This window comes from Hydra vulgaris, chromosome 07 (genome assembly GCF_038396675.1).
Source record: "Hydra vulgaris chromosome 07, alternate assembly HydraT2T_AEP".
Lineage (NCBI taxonomy): Eukaryota > Metazoa > Cnidaria > Hydrozoa > Anthoathecata > Hydridae > Hydra > Hydra vulgaris.
Window position 1 is genome coordinate 25,435,786 of NC_088926.1, and position 19,174 is coordinate 25,454,959.

Sequence of the window (19,174 nt, forward strand, 5' to 3'; positions counted from 1 at the left end):
CAAAAAGCAATAAGCCCATTCAGATGTAATGCCATTGATGACCATTTGTTGATTTCCAGCTAAGATCCAGTCTAATTTTTTTTTTTTTGATTTCTTAATTATACAATTAATAATAAAGGTATTTACAATGGTCAAGATTTTGTTTCATAGAAAAGTAAAAAAGTGTGCTTGTTAAATAAAGTTTATTTCATAAAAAATGTTATACTTAAGCGCAAAAAATGTGTTATGCTTAAGCGCAACCCTTTTAAAAAATCATCACTAAAAATAAAAGATATTTGCATGTTTTCCTGTGTTAGAAATAAAAAAAAAAAATATCCACATACTTTTATGTATTAGTAATGAAACTGGAAATGAAAAAATTTGAAACATGGTTGGTTGTCCAAAATAAAAATGTCTGCATGTCTTTTCATATATTATAGGTATACATACCGCAAAAAACACACAAAAATATATCTCAATATTTTTTTTATTCTTTGCCTTTGCAGAAAACTGTTTTAAGTACGTTAAGTTGCTTAATATTTGTTTAAATTTTTTTAAATAATTTTTAAAGAATAGTTTTCTAGTTATTATTAATTTTAATTTTAACTTTTAATATTTTTGGAGTGTGTACCACAAAAACCGCATTCAAATAATTGGTCGTATCTTTGCAGTCAGTAAACCGATGAACTTGAAATTTGTCTTGACTTAATATTACTTTAAATAAAAACAGTTACTGCTAACTTAGTTTCGGAAGAAATATCTGATGCACCACAAATACCACGAAACTGGTACCTCGAAAACCACATTGATTTTGTTTAAATAAGATTTTTTAGGTATTGCATGTTTTCTCAATTTTTACTTCATTCGTTTTAAATAACCTCTTGATTCTAAAGATGTCCTTGCAGTGTTTTAAATTAAGTTAATATTGTATTTTTTACATTTTAAAAATCAGTAACATTTTTAAAATTTTAGGAATTTACTAAAACTAACTTTTTTTAAATCTATGGCAAAATGCTAAATTTTAACTTGCCAAGTTGTTTCGGTATTTTGGCCAGTTCTGCAGAGTGACTGATGGATTCTAAAATGTTTAACGATGAAGTTAAATAGAGTTAGTAAAATACACATAGGAAATGAAGCCAAAACTTCAATCTCTGTGGGAAAAAAACAAGCCAGAGTCAACAATGGGAAGAAAGTTCATAAATGCAAAGAATACCCAGAAAGAAGAAGCAGTAAAATTTTGCCTTGACCATAACGTGCAAGGCTATAAAGTTTTGAAAACTGGTCCACTAGTCAAAGATAGAAAAATAATAGAAGATTAGACAAAATAAAAAATGGTAAGTAATCACATTTTAGACAATGCTTATATAACCAAACTTGATGAACAAATAGCTGATTTTTCTCAAGTCAAAAATGCCACTATTGTACTACTTTTATGCTTGAAGAGGAGGAGTCAGTAGTAAAATATGTCAAAAACAGAAATAGAAGTCTGCAAGGCATCAACAAGGCAGAGTTGACCAAACTCCTTCTTGACATCTTAAAGATAAGGGACAACATGAACAGAAGAATTAATCATTGTCAGGTCAGGTTATCCTGCTATTGGTAACATGTAATCCAATACAATCTGCTTCATGTCCTGCTGCCTTGTAGGATACGCATTTTTAGGCAAAGGCTAGGAGATGCCAACTCCGACTTAAAACACACCCTGCCTTGGGGCTCTTGGTTGAGTAAAGGCTAGAGACGGAGTCTTGATAAAAATACTCATCTTGGGCAGATGTTAAGCGCATCTGGCTACTGTCTTGTAAAAGGCCTCCTAGGCAAAGTCATAAACGGTAAACAGATTCTATGTGTTGACCAGCCTTGCACCCCTTCTTCATCTATTAGGCTGGCGCAGATGTATTTTTAATACATTGTTTCCAGTTTAGGATGTTGAATGCTGGATCTTCTTGACTCAATGCATGGGTTTTGCTTGTGTCTCTGTTTTTATGACTTGGCAACTCATTCAATTATCTCCTAATGAGGGTACAGCTGTAAAACTCAGTTTTATGGTTCTGAGGCCAGCTGGTAGTCAGGTTTTCCAAACTATGTGGTAGCTCTAAAGGAGGCTGATTCCATCAACAGCTGAAAAATATCAAAGTATTAACAGTACCATGTTGCGCACTGATGGTGTCCCTGTTTGCACTTTTGGTGTGCATTACCAATGCCACATTTGGAGGCAATTGCTAGGGCTATTAAACATGGTACTGAGTACTATCTATTCTTTGAGTCAAGTTCTTTAACAAATTTAAAAATGAATAAAGTACCAAAAACTATAAAACACAAAAATACCATCGTCATCACCAAGTTCTCTAAACCTATCATTCACTAACATTTGTGGTCTTCGAAGTAACTTTTCTTCTGTTGAGTCTTATCTCTTGCAAAGTTCATTAGACCTACTTGCTCTTTGTGAGACTAATTTGAGTTCAGCTATCTTATCTTGTGATCTTAGTATTGATGGTTATCTTCCTTTAATTCATAAAGACTTTAATTCATAATAGTCACATGCTTGGCCTGGGCATTTACATTCGTAAAAACTCACCCATTAGTCGCAAAACTAAGTCCATCCACAGACTATTCTTTTATGTGCTTTTATTTACTCTATCACCTTTCTCTTTGTCACTCTCATATCTATATCTATATCACTCTCCTTCATCTCAAGACTGCACTCTTTTTGATGGTATTTCTGATCATATTGACCAAGCCCTCTCCAGAAAACAGACGTTTGACTATTACTGCTAGAAACCATTGTAAAAAGATTTTGTCTAACGCCAAAGCCAGCTATTCTCAGGTCATGAAATCTCATATTTTATCACAAATATTAGGCTCTCGTGATTTCTGGAAAATCTTTCATAGTATCAATAATAAGGGCAAATCTGTAATTCCACCTCTCTTGTATGGTTCAGACTTTGTCACCTCATCTAAAGACAAAGCTGAATTGTTTGCTAAGAACTTTTCATCAATATCATCTCTTGATTCCACTAGTTGCATTCTACCTGATATAGCTGTCAAACAGGTTGATCCATCGCTTGACTTTTGTATCGCTCCAGCTTCTGTATCTAAAGTGATTTCCAGCTTAGACTCTTCTACAGCTTGTGGCCAGACAACATACCTGTTAAAGTCTTGCAGAAGTGTTCTCCGGAGCTGTCATCCATACTTTCAAAACTATTCAACAAGTGTTTATCAGAGTCTTGTTTTCCAGCCTGCTGGAATGTAGCATCTGTTATCCCTGTTTTCAAAAATTCTGGAGAGCAATCTGATTTGTCTAACTACCGTCCCATTAATCTTCTTCCTATCATAAGCAAGGATTTTGAATCTTTAATTAACAAATACTTAATCTCTCATTTTGAATCTAATAACTTACTTTCTGATCATCAATATGGATTTTGATCTTCTTGTTCTACAGCTGATTTGCTAACAGTAATAACCGATAGGTTTTATGGTGCATTAGATAGAGGTGGAGAGGTTAAAGCTATCACTCTTGACATTTCTAAAGCTTTTGATAAAGTTTAACATGCTGGTCTTCTCCATAAGCTTTCTTCATACAGTGTGTCTGGTAGCATCTTTAAGATTATTGGGTCCTTCTTTTCCAAGTGTAGTATAAAAGTTATCCTTGATGGACAGCACTCTTCTTCATACCCTGTAACTTCAGAAGTTCCTCAAGGTTCAATACTTGGCCCTATACTCTTTTTAATTTACATTAATGATCTTCCAGATATTCTTACATCTAAGGTGCCATTTCTTGCTGATGATTTTAGTCATGATAATTTAACACTAACATAATTTATATATATATATATATATATATATATATATATATATATATATATATATATATATATATATATATATATATATATATATATATATATATATATATATATATATATATATATATATATATACTGCAGTGAATTTTAATCTTTTGGTAGTGCAAGCCAAAAATTTAGAGTAATTTTTAGAGAATAATAAAGACAAATTATTTTATTTTTTTAGGCTTGGTCGTTCATTTTGGTCAAGATTCCATGCAAAACACATATCAATTAACAGAGCACTTAACTGCACTCGAGAAATGGCCTGTAACCATTTAAATGATCTTGCAGTAGAACTTCAAGCTGCCGGTATTATGAAAAATGACAAAAAAGTAGACGATGGTGTGTGGATGGGTGATATTGACACTAGAAGAATCTTCAATGATGACAAGACATCACAATTTGTAAGTTATGGTGTTGATGGAACTTCAACAGGCATGGTATATGCAGGGAAAAATAAACAGTGCTTAAAAATGAAGAAAGAAAACAGGGAATGTGTAACCATCCAACCATTTGTTTCATTATCAGGTGATGTTTGTATATGTCAAGTCCTTTTCTCCTCGGTTGGAATAACAAGTCAGATGGTACCACAAGTAGCTGTAGAAAAAATTAGTCATTTACTTGTTACAACATCAGAAAATGGGATTTCATCATCAACATCAGAAGATTGTGCCATTTTTAAGACTGCTTGACAAGAATTTGACAATTATCTTACTGAGAAAGGGATAAAAAGACCTGCTGTGTTATTATCTGACGGACATAGTTTATGATTTGGTTACGATGGTTTATTGTACCTCCTTTCAAAACAAACTTGGTTATTCATTTCTTCTCCAGACACTACAGACGTAACTCAGTTGCTCGACCAGGTAAATATAAATCTTCATCACAAATACAGAAATGCCAAGAATTCTCTTTTCAACCCAATGCAATCAATCAATCAAAAAGGGTTTTTGACCATGAGCTTATGACCAATGGGCATCAAAAAAAGTTTGTGTAATACCTTTTGCCTTAAATGTTAACTTAATGCAACAAGATAAATTTGAGAAAGTTGCTGCATGCATTCAAAAGGAAGAAACATCGTCAAACCTTTGTCAATTTTGTTTAAATAACCTGAATTAGCCATTTCGTCTCCCACATGTAAAAGGAAAGGATCAGCAAGTTACTGGAAAGTCAAGTTTGAACATGCCCAATCAGTGATTAGAGATATGGCTGAACAAAGCCTCCAATTAGAAAAAATAATCTGCTAACTATTGGGAAAGTAAAACCAAACCTTAAAAAAGAACCTAGAGGAGTTACTCAGGTCTATGGTTCAATTCGTGCAAAAGATGTTGCGCAAAAGCGAAGGAGATAAAAAAAGAAAAGCAACGAAAGCTATCAGCAAATGGAGAAAGCAAAAAAGAAAAAAGAAGAAGCTAAAGAAAAATTTATTAAATGTAAAAGTAAATGTTGTTGCAAACAAAGAAAGTGTCAAACTTTTGGGCTTAAGCAATGTCCTATTTGTCTCGATGTTCTTCATTTAATTTGCAGCAAAGCCAGTTGCAGAGTTGATGATGTAAAACCTGTGATGATTATATCATAATAATCCTACTTTTTAATACAGAAATCAAATTACTTGTTGATGTTATGCTAACATTGTAGTACTAACCTGTTGTTAAATCAATGTTGTATTAAGTAGTCTACAACCTTTTTAGACCTCGGGACAGTTGCTGTTGTGTTCAAATATTGTTTTTAGATAAACAAATGTTAATGTGTAAAAAAAATCAATTAAAAATGCAATTTTGTGATTGTTTTTCACAATTAATTAAGTGAATTCAACCAAAATGTACCGCAAAAACCACAATACAACTTTTTTCTTTTTGATGATGCTATATAGGTTTACAATTGCTTAATTAAAAAAAACTTTTTTGTACATTTAGTCATAATCCATGAGTGATAGAAAAATAATATTTTGCTAACTTAATCTAAGATATATCCTCTAGGCATCTACAAAACCAAAAAAACTACTTCTTTTTTTGTTAAGATTTGTATAATAAAAATACTGCTTACAAATTTAATCTTTTATGTTTATAATAAATTTAAAACAGTATTTAAAATATTTATATTTAAAATTTAAGATAAGAAAAAAAAAAATATTTATACCAGATAAATCAGAAGCAAAAACTTTTGTGTTGAAATTAGGAGGAAATTCATTCAAAACTTCTTGTAGATTATCTTCACAAAGTTTTTGTTTATCATAAATTAGTTCAGGATCTTTAAAAAAAATAGAAAATCAGGTATCAGACAAATTAACATAACAATATTCTTATATTTTTTATATTTTCATCAAAAGTAAAATAAATCAAAACTTACGATTGCATAACTTTTTAATTAGGTTAATAAAAGCAAGAGAAGAGGCATTTAGTTTTGCATCAGCTTGCAGCTGCATTCGTGCTACTTTTGAATTTACAAAAGCTTTGTACAGTTTGGACTGTAGTGTGGTTAGTTTACACATTACAATTTGTTCAGCTAAATAAATTATAAACAAACGATAAATATAAATATACACACAAATATATATATATGTGTGTGTGTGTGTGTGTGTGTGTGTGTGTGTGTGTGTGTGTGTGTGTGTGTGTGTGTATATATATATATATATATATACATATATATATGTATATTTTAATATATATGTATATATGTATATATATGTATATTTTAAACATCAATGAATACAAATTCTCTCTTTACTAATTTTATCCAATTTAAAAAAATTTCTATAGTTTTTTGATACTAGCATCTTCAGCTTTAATTACAAAATATTAATTAATTTAATTACAAACAAACAGTAACTTCACTTTTTAACGGCTTCTTTAAAGTTCGCTTTAATTTAGCTTCTTTAATGTTACGTAAGTATAAGAAGTATGGCACCCAGAATTGCTTTTTTACATACTGACCATCATCTAAATTTATACCTCTGTTCTTAGGTCCACATTTGTTAAAATGAATTTCAATTGCCTCTCAAACTTTTCTTTCAAATTTATTGGGTTCTATTTTTAATGTTTGTACTTGATTCTATTTTATATTGTATTGGCATTTAATTTTATGATGCCCAATTGCAGATTGTTCAAATTTTTCTTCAAAAACATTTTTTTTGGAGTTGTTTTGTTCTTGTTGCTATTTTCATTTTTGTTTCGCTAATATGTTTTTGCTAACACTCGCATTCTATTAGGTATAGGTACTCCGGGATAGTTATTTGATGGTAGTTTTGTTTTGTTGTGTGAAGTTAGCAAAGATTTAAGATTTGCACTAGATTTAAAGACTGCATTGTAACCTGCTTTCCTTAAGATTTTTTCGAAGTTTTGGTGATAATATTGAGATCCATGGTAGTAATATAGTTGACATGGTTGCTTCATTGTCAGATAAGACTATTTTATTATTTGAGTGTTGTTTTTTTAAAACAATATTTGCAAGAAATTGTAATTTTTTCTTTTTGAATCGATTTTCAGCAAACACATTCATTAGGAAAACGATTTTTTTATTTAAAAAATTTTCAGAGCAAATTGATAAAGCTCTATGAATAAATCCTTTAAATATTCCTTCTAAGATTTTTGGATCCTGGTTTGAATTAAGCTTAACCTGAATATTTTCTTTTTTTTTGTTTATGTAAGTTAAAATCATAATTGCCTTTTTGATTGTATTATTTTTGTTATATCTTTATTTGTAAACCTAGCGTGGCTATCATCTACATACTTCAAAGGATTTTTTTCTTCTAACAGTGGATTAGAATGAAGCGCAAAGTCGATTGCATTATTTTCAAAAAATTGCAGGAAACCTTTCGCAAGTATTACCATAAGTGAAAGTCCTATTGGACCTGAATCTACAAGCTCATGAATTTTTTTATTCCATAAAAAATAACCAAACCCTCAGTCGATGTAGCGGCATTTATACAGCAGGCTATAAGATTGTGTATGTAGCAACACTCTCCGCATGTTTTACAGTAAAAAAATTAAATAAAAACATTCAGAAAACATTCCAGTCTTATAATTTGTGTTTTTGTGTTTTTTTTTTTTTTAATTTTTAATTAGTTTCTTCAATTAAATTAATGCTTTTGGCATAATCTGACCTTAATTTTGTCTTGTTAGATATCATCATAGACTAGTTAAGTGCGGTTTTTTATACAAAAACGGTAAGTTTAGAATCTTTGCTATAGGAATGTATATATTTTAACAACTTCACTTCCCAAAGGCAGCAAGCAACCACTATTAGAGTTGGAAGTTACTTTATATAGTTAGTTTATATATACTTTATATTAGTTAGTTTATATATATATATATATATATTATATATATATATTATATATATATATATATATATATATATATATATATATATATATATATATATATATATATATATATATAATATATATATATATATATATATAATATATAAGGTAAAATATATATATATATAATATATAAGGTAAAAAAATAAAACAAGAATTTTTATGTAAAAAAATTACTTAATGGCTGAAGTTGTATTAAAATATCAAAAACTCACTTTTGACTGGTAGATATTTGGAAAGGATCGCAGCTGAAAAAAAAGATAAAGAAATGTTATAAAAAGATATTTGTCATTTTAATGGGCAAAAAAAAAAGTTGTTAAACTTACATGTTCTTCTGATAATACATTTGCTGACAATAGACAAAAGCTAAAAAAGAAATTTTTTATTTAGTTTGACTGGAGTTTTTAAGATAAAATTTTTTTCCATTTTTTCAACTTGTTTTTCCAACAACCTTGATTGTCAAGGTTTGTGTTTTGAAGTTTAAGAGTTGAGAAAGGGATTTAACCACAATAATATAGAGAAAAAAAATGTAGCTGCTACCTTGACTGTAGTGACCCCCTCAGCCTTGGGAGCAAATAACAAAAAAAAAAAAATTACTTCTGCTAATTTTTCTTCTCCGATTTTTTGATCGCTTTCAGAACCAGCACCATCACGACCTCTAAGAATTGGTGCTTCAAATTTTCTACGAAATTCAGATACAGTACCTTAATGGAAGTAAAAAAAAGAAAAATTGTCTTGATTTCTAGATGATGACAATTATTTTAATAACATTGCATGCCATTTGTAAAATTAGGTTCGAAATGTTAAATGTTTGCAGTTAAATGCTTTTTGAACTTACCTAACATTCCTCCATTCACAAAATGAACTAAACTAAAATACTCAAGCAAATCATTTTGAATAGGTGTTCCTAAAATTATAAAAAGATTCAAGACCAATTAAAATTCATAAAACATCAATCAAAAACAACAAACACCATCAAACGAAGTCAATGAGAAATATTGACATATAGCTATTTACACAATGTTTTAAAATAAGTCAAAGCCATTAAAAACTGTAACTTTTTATTATTTAAACATTTAATTAAATCTTTTAAAGATGTTTAATCAATAAAAAATGAGTGAAATAAAAAGTGTAGAAATGAAAGCAATATAAGAAGCAATAAAAAAGTAATAACAGTAATATTGAAAATAACTGTAATAATAACACTGTATTAAGTGATACAACTGATAGTACGACAAACAAAACAGCAATAAATACCTGAGAGTAAAATTCTTTTCTTTGTTTTTAAGAGGTTTAGTGCTTGATAAGTTTGATTTTCAAGGTTTTTAAGACGATGCCCCTTAAAAAAAAAATTTTTTTTTTAAATCTATTTCTTTTAATAGTTTCTAATAATAATTATAATTGCTTTATTTGAAATTAAAAAATTAAAGTTTGAATAAATTGATTTTAACTTAAAAATCTTTATTAGGTATATTATTTGTTCATAAATGTGAGATATATTCTTAGTTTTTGTTCTCATTTGCATGACACTGTTTAAAATGTGTTTTTTATATGTATAGAAAACAGTATAAAATTTGTAAAATTTAAAAACAAAGGGAATTTTTACCTTAATACCAACTAATTGTTAAACAGCAACTTAGTCATAAACTGTTCATTTAAAATGTTTTAATTAAGGAAGAGGTAATACTTTTAAAATAAGTATTTTGTGTTACATAAAACACTATTAATCTTGTTTAGCAGAAACTTCAAGTTCTATTACAAAAGATGAGAAAAAATTAGAGTAGTAAACTTTTTTCTAACATAAAAATGATGACTATAATGCTGGAACTACGCAGAGTGATTTATGTAAAAGTATAACATTTCAAAAGCGGTTATAAGTTGACTGATATACATTAAATAAATAAATTACAAATATAAAACCAAAAGAACATTTTAAACTGAAAATTTACGGAAATGACAGAAGAAAAGTACTTCCATCATGATCATAGAGTTATTAAACACATGAAAAAGAATCCATTTAATAGTGTTAGAAATACATTGAACAAAGTGGCACTTGATATTTTAGATAATACTGTTTAGCAACTTTTGGATAATACTGAGTTGAAACTCTGCACCAGAAAAACCATTAATATTGACAAAGAACCAAAAGTGGCAGTATCTATAAAATATTATGGTTAAATAAGTTCAAGTTTAACCTGAGAGGTTACCTGAGATCTTAAACGAAATGTGAGAAACTCAATCGGTAAATATATAAAACCAATGTACACTATAGGAACCCTGAAATATGGGGTAGCTTTATAGTTTAGGGATGCTTTCAAGATTTTCTGGATTAGGACCACTCTATCGCATAAAAGGTATAATTGACATAAACATATATAATTTTGAAGAATCAAATGATATTTTTGTAGATTAAAAATTGCTTCTATGATAAATATTCAAACAAAAAAATGATTCTAATCAGGCTTCAAAAACTTACTAAAGGTAGGATACAAACAAAGTCACTGTAATGCAATGGCCTGCTCAATCTACTTACCTGAATCCTATTGAGAATTAATGGAAACAACTTGATAATAGATTACATTTGCAGGTAGCGTCAAAAATGCTAAAGATTGTATCAGAAAATAAATCAAACTGCCTGGCTTAATAAAACAAGTTCAAATTAACAATCAATTTGAACTTGTTTTAATAAGCCAGGCAGAAATTGATCTGACATGTTCTTTTATATATATTTTTATTTTCTGCAGTTTTATTGGTATTTCAATATACACCTTACATACGATAGTTGCTTGCGCTATTTTTTACTCAAAGTAACACTTTTTATATTAAAACTGAAATAGTAATTAGCATACTATAGCATTTTTATAAAATTAACAATGTATTTCCTTAGTTTTGAAGGATACTTTATATACAAGAATTCTTATATACCAAAATTTAATGTAACAACAGTAACAAAAATAGTTATGTGCATTACAAAACACATTTTAAAAAATTTTCTTTCTTCAGTCCAACTCTTTGAAATGCCTCACTGAAACAACTTTTTTTCAATGTTAAAAGAGTATAAATAGGCTTAGAAAAACATGTTCAAAACATTTCAACTTCTCTTTGCTGAGCTAAGTCAGATAAAGTGTAATAACAAAAAAAAGGCAACAAATATTAGCTGTAATAACAATAAAAAAAGATAAAAAAAAAATTAAAAATCATACTTCATCACAAATTACAAGTCCAACAGGAGAGCGATGAAGAACATCAGTATGAAGCCGAAAAGTTTCATAAGAAATAATAAGAATTGGCGTAGGTGCTCGAATTTGCTGTTGGCTCATAAAAGAAGCTAGGCATAAAAAAATTCAAATAATATTAAATAATAAATTTAAATCATAATAAAAAAATTACAAATGAAACCACTAAAAAAAGAAATAATATTTTGAAATAACTTTAATTTTGAAATAAAAACTATAATCAAGACAATATACATTAATAAATAATCAAGGCATTACCTAGTTTGTCGTCAATCTCTGATTTTGAACCAGAATCAATCGCTAGTGTGTGGACTCGCCCTTTTAACCATTTTTCAATTTCCTTGTCCCAGTTCTAAAATGACAATAACTATAATAATAAACTGAATATCAATTTTGAAATTGAAACCAAGAAACAACCAAGTAACTTTTTATCCACTTTTGATTCATCCACTTATTTGTTACTTATTTTATTTACATTATACAACAACTTATACTACACATTATTTGTTTTTGTAAAATTACTGTAAATTGATCGTACCAAGAAAATAAATGACTCGAATCTACCTAAATGTAAAATTACTGTTTGTTTGAGGTTTGTGTTAAAATAATAGGCAAACCTTTTCACATTTTTTTTACCTTATTGTTTTTTTAATATTTTATTTGAGTGTGGAATTCATTAATACCTAATAAGTGAATTAATATATTTTAAGATCTTTTGATTTTATAACTTTTAATATGATGAAGTGAAAACTTTGAGAATGTTGAGACAGTTAATGTTGCAATTGTCTCAAAATGTTAATCTTGAAATGTCTCAAAAGTAGATCAATTTTTTGTGCAAGACAAGTTATTCAAATAAATTTGGATTGCATTTTTTTTTTATATATATAAAAGAATAAAAATTTTTTTATATATACATTTAAAAAAAAAGCTAAACCATTTAAATATATGCATGAAAAATTTATGTTCTGCTATTTGCTCTGCTGGAAATTGATTCTGATTGAACTCAGATCTGCTTTATTTTTCATTACCATAATAAAGATATAACATACCTTCATGGTAAAATCTTTGGTTAAATTTTTGAATCCTACACAAACAATCTTTTTCTCAACCTTTCTCCTATCAACATACATATGTTCAATATTGTCCATTTAGTTTTATTAGTATCTGTAGTTCACTGTCAAATACTTGTATTGTTGTCAAATACTTGTTATTTTTGTCAAATGCTCCTCAAAGTTCTAGTTTAATCAATAAAAAGTAAAGATTGCTATGAAGCTTTAAGTAAAAAACAATGTTTATCAAAATTACCATCTAACCAATCTAATAACAGAGCAATAACATAATAATAGAGCTTGATAATCATACCGAGAGAATAAATGACTCGAATCTACCTTAATCTTCTATTTCTATATTGTCAGCTACTTATAAAGTATAATTGGAAACTCTTAACTTTTAAATAATGCGATGCAGAAGTTGATAGAAAAATCAAATGAAATAATTGAACTTAAAAAAATAAAAAGGTCAACAACAAAGAAAACACATTTCATACCAAAATCTAACTAAATCAGGCTTATTTTGAACTATGTCAATGTGACTTTTAACCAGAATTAAAACTTACATTACAAAAAATTCACTCAAGATAATTATTGGAGGACCATCTATTAATTGTACTTTAGCCAGATTGTAACACAATAAGGATCAACCTTTTCTTATGTTTTTAAAAAACTTTGAAGGCTGTGTTTGCATTATTGATTGTACTTAAGTTTTTAATGAAAGACCAAAAAATTATAAACATAACCATTAAATATCTAATTGGTATAAAACCAGCTGAAGCAATTAAATTTTTATCTCCTAGTTGAAGTGGAGGTGCGTCATAAAAAGATAACTGTTGAGTGAAAATTTTATCAGAAACTTAAACCTGCTGACTTGGTTCTTGCTGACAGAGGATTAAAGATTAGTTAAACTCTATTGGCACAACATTAAAAATCTTTTACAAAAGGCAGATCACAATTAGTTGGAGGCAAAGTAGACACATTTAGATATCTAATGTTTATATACATGTGGAAATAATGGATGAATAAAAAGGTTTTGCATTATTCATATGACTGTGCCAATCACTCAAGTGAATCTATCAGATAATATTGTGGTAATTATTTACTAAATATTGTTACTAGATTTGTATATATGTAAAAGCAAATTTATAGAGAAGAAACCTTTAGATTTAAAGAAATTCTAAAAGATTTCAGAATTCAAATTTAAAATATGTTGAAGAGAATTTAGCATGTTGAAGAGTAATAGTCTATTGTCTGGTTTATCTTTTTTAATGGTTACTTTCCATAGTACTTTTTGGAGTTTTATTCCAACACAAGCATAATGAAAGCATTCATATCTGAAGTTTGTAAATTTGCAGGATAATATTTTTAAAACTAGGTCTTTGACATATGCAGTAATCTTTCTAACTATTTATGTTTAATTTATCACTTCTTTTTGTTACAAGCTATGGTAATAAAATGATTTTAAATTACATAAAAATCAACAATTTTGGAAATAAGATCTTTTTTAATTGTTAAAACGAAGCAATGGAGATGCACAAAATTTAGCTGCAGGAGAGAATAAAGAAAATTTTAGGAAAAAAGTTTAAAGAAAGAGGCATACAAACAGCTGTATTTTAAATTGAGAGTTTCAGAAAGTGCTGCCTCTATAACTTCAGATGAGATGTCAGTAACATATTCAGCAGTAATATATTCTGAAAAATTAATACCCTTAAAAGTTGCAGATTTCAGAACATTACAAAGTTCTTCAATCTCTTTAGCTATTAACTGGTGTTCATAATTTATTAGATTTTGAGTGGAGAAATGTTTTTTCAAAGGTTTTAACTTTTAATCAAATCTTCTAGTAAATGATTTTTTTTGAAGTCATCATAAATTTATGAGCCGCAATAGAGCAGATTAAATTTTTTGCAACTTTTTCATGCACATAGAGTACATCTAAGAGACAAGGTTTGAATTAGCTTTATTTATGTGAAGTTCCTTTTAAATTAAATATTAATGCTTCAACATGGCTACATGCTGAGCCTAATCAAGCCATACATGAGCAATTAGCAGTTAGTACCCAGCTGAGTTATCAAAAAAGCCCATTTTGCTATCATTTGATAATTTATTATAAAAGCATTATTGTGCATGACCACAAGTGAAATAATCATATGCTTCCAAGGATTTATAGGCTCTGATTGATTCTTTTATGTGTACATGTGAGGTGTACCAATGAGTAACATCTTGCCATGTAATTTATGGCAAACGATTGACATTGTTGTTCCATTCATTTGGTTTAATTGTATTCATTCATTTGATTTGATTGGATCCAGTAAAACCTGCCCATTTTTAAGAGTTAGCTATTTTGTATAGTTTATTGCTTCTTCTATTTTTAGAACCTTTAAAATATTCAATTATGATATTATTAATTATTTTCAAAAGTTTTAAGTTATTGCTAACTTCCAAAACCAATATGAATTTAAAAAGCATAAAAGAGTTATTTTTTAACTGTTTTATTTAAAAAATGCCTGAATTTAAAATTTGCAGAAGATCATTTGAAAGTGTAAAAATAAAAACCCTTAAAAACAAGTTTTTCAAAATAATAAAAACAAGTAATATTAAAATTAGTTTTTAAAAAATTTTATTATTTTTAATTACCAATTTTCAAAATGATGTCAAAAATTCACTTAAGGGTACAAAAGAAACGCAAAAAACTCTAATAACAGTAATAATAACAATAGTAGCATTTTTATAATTTTCTGCCAACAAGTATGAGTGCACATGTTTACAAAAATATATGACGTTACATGGAAAGTTATTTTAGGTAAACAAAACTGTAACAGATCATATATTCTTTATGATGATGATGATAATGATGATGGTGATGATAATGATGGTGATGATGATGATGATGATGATGATGATGATGATGATGATGATGATGATGATGATGATGATGATGATGATGATGATGGGAATGATGGTCATGATCATAATTAAAACTTTTGTAATATTTTAAAATTATTTCCTAAATTAATGAAAAGTGAATAAAACCTACCTTTACTAAACTTGCAGGAGCAACTATTATCGCTTTGTTGATTTCCGGTTTACCTAAACATATAAATTATTGATAAATTTTGATTTCTGGTTTACCAAAAAAAAATTGTTGATAATATTCAGATTAATAATAACTATACATTTTGATAAAGTTAATAAAATTTCCTGCTCATGGTATTATATAAATAAAAGATAAAACACATTTTTGAAAATAAATTTTAATGCCTTAGCAACTTACCTGATGGACTTTGTCTCTAAACAAAAAATAAAACCTCAGTCACAAGGCCATCTATATGAACTATAATATTTATGCGAATAAGTTTTTTTTTAAATTTCATTAATAAAAAATCCACATTATGATTCAATGCATATCTCACCAACAATGTCCAAAGCACCGTTATACATTGCAAGGTTTTCCCTAGGCCCTGTAATTTCATTTGAAAATTATATATAAATAGTAAACTTTGATAAAAAAACAAACTTAAATTAAAAACAAACTAAAACCAATAAACAAAATAATATTAACAAATATATTATTACAACATTATAATTACATCATTATAAGTTATAATTATAATAAATTATTATATTAATTCTTAATTTACTTAATATTTTAAATCTAAGAGTGACTTAATTAATGTCTCTATTATAACAGCATTAACATGGTGTATAAGATAAATTTATGTAATCACCATTTCATCAGCCATTATGCAACCAAAATTATCCTTGATACGATTCCCAACAACACAATCATATAAAAATTTTACACCCTAAAAAATAAAATTAAAAATTAAACTCTATAACTACGCTTTTATGTTAAATTGTTATTAAGTTGAAATAAAAGCAAATAAATATAAAATTTATTTAACTATCTTAACTATAACAAAGTAAAAATGAAAATTAATGAAGTGAAAAAAATGTAAGCAAATTTCATATTGATTGGAGGGAAAAAGCAAAAAAAGGAATAAAAATATTTGTAAAAGAATAAACTAGTAAGTAAATTAAGTTGGTATGCCATATTAACTTAATTTACTTACAATATATATATAATACATACAGAGAATGCAAAAAGATCTGTTTTTGTTATTTATTATTGTTTAGGTATCAATGTCATCACCTTACACACCATTATATGCCATATTATGACATATAAGGTGTCAGGGCCTGTTCAAGGAAAAAAATTTGGGCAGCAGTACACCCCCCCCCCCCGAGCAATTTAACAGAAAATCAGCGTTTTTTAGCAAAAAAACAATATTTGCCATAAAAAAAATCGTAAAGTAAAAAAAAAAAGGTCCTTAAATTTTAATTTGGGCGGCGCCCAAATCAGCGCCTAAATATGGTTGATGTTGTCGAAAACGATCTAGAATAGCCCCTGGGTGTATAAGATAATAACATTGATGCATAAACAATAATAATCATAAAGAACAGATCTTTGTGCATTTTATAACATACTGCAAATAAATTCCAAAAAAAGTAGCATCATAAAATAATGAGCTTTTAGGGAAACATAAATTTACAACCTTTTGTATTATAACCCTTTTGAAAAAAAAATTCTCCAAAATGTCATAAAAAATGACCTTATCAATTTTTTGTTTAAGTAATTAATTTTTATTTAAAATATTTCTGAAATCATTTTTATAAACATTTAATAATTCCATAAAATTCCGGTATAAAAACTATAAAAGCCACTATAAAAGTTTTCACTGATAAATCCTAGATAGATCCTGGGACCCAGAAGGCCACTACAGGCCTTCTCAACGTGGGGAGGTGAAAACTCTGAAACACGAAATTTGACAAACAAGGACGCTGCGCGGAGAAACAAGTTGAGCGCAGTACTATCAGGGACATGGCAGGGATCGAACTTGGAACCTCTCGCTTATGAAGCGAGCGCTCTACCACTACACCACTACCGCGTTTTCAAAAGGTATATAAAACTAATGACTTTTTAGTTACTTTCAAACCAAAGTTCATCTATTTTTCATACAGGGAACTGGGAATGAACTGTGGTTATCTAAAAGTCCTTTTGTACATCTTATCTTTATAACTTTATATATAAATTAGCAGTTACTATAATTATGATGGTTCTATCTGTGTTTTCAAACATCAACTGGTTAACAATGTCACAGCAATGATATACATTTTGAAACTCTATAAACATTATTTTTAGCACTGTATAAAATATAAATTAATCATTATTTATTAAACTTTTAAAATCTATATAAAAAAAAAATTATATTAATTATAAGCATCTTGAATTTTTTGAAACACAAGATTTAATTTTGACAAAAACTTTCAGTGTTGTTCGTGATATTTACCTTTTTCCTCAAATTTATGACACTCAAAATTGTTAAAAGCAAAATAAAAAAGTACAATACCCTGGCTGTTTATATTAAGTTAAAATAATACCCTATTTCTTGCATCATATTCATAGGTATGTGTGTGTGGGTATATATATATGAAATAAAAGCAAATAGTATGAATAAAAAAACCTCTCTCTGATGTGGCCTAAGTACAGATGTCAGCTGCGGATCAACAACAACTATAAAATTTAAAAACAAACATATTGTCTAATATACAGTAAGGTGTTCAAAAATGCAATAAAAATAAAGAAACCAACAGACCTAACCCTAAAAATTTTGGGATTTGGTCTAAATATGTTTTAGAAAAAAATTATACCTCAAGGTTTGTACCTCTAACTGTAAAGTTTAAAAATCTGCAATACTTGTAGTTACTTAGTAGTAGGAAAAATTTTTTTTTGATATAATTATTACAGAAGCAATCTTTTTAAAATAATTTTAAAAGACATAAAACATTGATCTTTAATTGAAGATAATTTCACATAACCTCAAATTCATAAATTAAAATTATCCAAAATATTTTTTTTTCCTACACTCTAATGTAAACCCATAGATAAACTTTTCTTTTTGTAACACCAATTAATTTAATAAAAAAAAATAAAAGATTCTGTACCAATTGAATGTCGGAGTCAAAGATTCTGGAAAAAGAAAGAAAAATTTTTTAACCATTTTTATCATTACTCTATTATCTTTAACACTGTGATCTTTGATCTTAATTAACCATAAACAACATTTTATATTCTTTTTTAAAGCTTGGCTTAACTTTAGTTAAACCAGGCTTAACTTTTCTTAATTTACTGCTTTTATTTAACACTGACCCTAAGAGCATTAAAAACATTCTTTGACTAAGAATTTATCAAAAACCATGACACATAAAAAAAGTTATTGAATAAACTAGCAATGTGTACTTTAATTTTTTTTTTTCGTCATGTTTACAAAAAATTTTCATAGTTTCCAATGTGAAAGGGTTAAGTCTGTCATAAAACATGCCTAGTGACAAGCACAAGCTAAATTGAAAATACATTTCTACCAAGTTAAAAAGCCAAATTAAAATTTATTTGTTCATGTATTAAAGTTTTGATTATACCTTATTTGACTTTTACTTAAATTTTACTACTTTTATTTTATTTTATTAATTTTGACTTAAATAGTGTGAACAAGTATGTAAGCTTTTGTAAGCAATCTTTAAATACATAGAGTGTGGATAAGAATGCTCAGAAATAATAGCAAATAATAAAACATATACAAATAAAAAACAGATACAAACAAAAACAAACACAAATAAGACATATATATATATATATATATATATATATATATATATATATATATATATATATATATATAT

The 19,174-nt window shown here is 27.7% G+C and overlaps 1 protein-coding gene across 1 annotated transcript in view; it reads right to left on the reverse strand.

Moving 5' to 3' along the window:
- LOC100197301 (DNA repair and recombination protein RAD54-like) overlaps positions 1 to 19,174 on the reverse strand; it is a 68,238-nt gene that overhangs the window by 12,608 nt on the left and 36,456 nt on the right. The window contains exons 8-21 of the mRNA XM_065801462.1: positions 17,959 to 18,008; positions 16,162 to 16,239; positions 15,847 to 15,894; positions 15,708 to 15,723; positions 15,471 to 15,523; positions 11,643 to 11,736; positions 11,352 to 11,476; positions 9,406 to 9,487; positions 8,987 to 9,055; positions 8,746 to 8,852; positions 8,475 to 8,514; positions 8,364 to 8,396; positions 6,174 to 6,329; positions 5,964 to 6,074 (exon numbers count right to left, since the gene is read on the reverse strand). Of these exons, the coding sequence (XP_065657534.1) occupies positions 5,964 to 6,074; positions 6,174 to 6,329; positions 8,364 to 8,396; positions 8,475 to 8,514; positions 8,746 to 8,852; positions 8,987 to 9,055; positions 9,406 to 9,487; positions 11,352 to 11,476; positions 11,643 to 11,736; positions 15,471 to 15,523; positions 15,708 to 15,723; positions 15,847 to 15,894; positions 16,162 to 16,239; positions 17,959 to 18,008 (1,062 nt within the window). The remainder of the gene's footprint in view (positions 1 to 5,963; positions 6,075 to 6,173; positions 6,330 to 8,363; positions 8,397 to 8,474; positions 8,515 to 8,745; positions 8,853 to 8,986; positions 9,056 to 9,405; positions 9,488 to 11,351; positions 11,477 to 11,642; positions 11,737 to 15,470; positions 15,524 to 15,707; positions 15,724 to 15,846; positions 15,895 to 16,161; positions 16,240 to 17,958; positions 18,009 to 19,174) is intronic.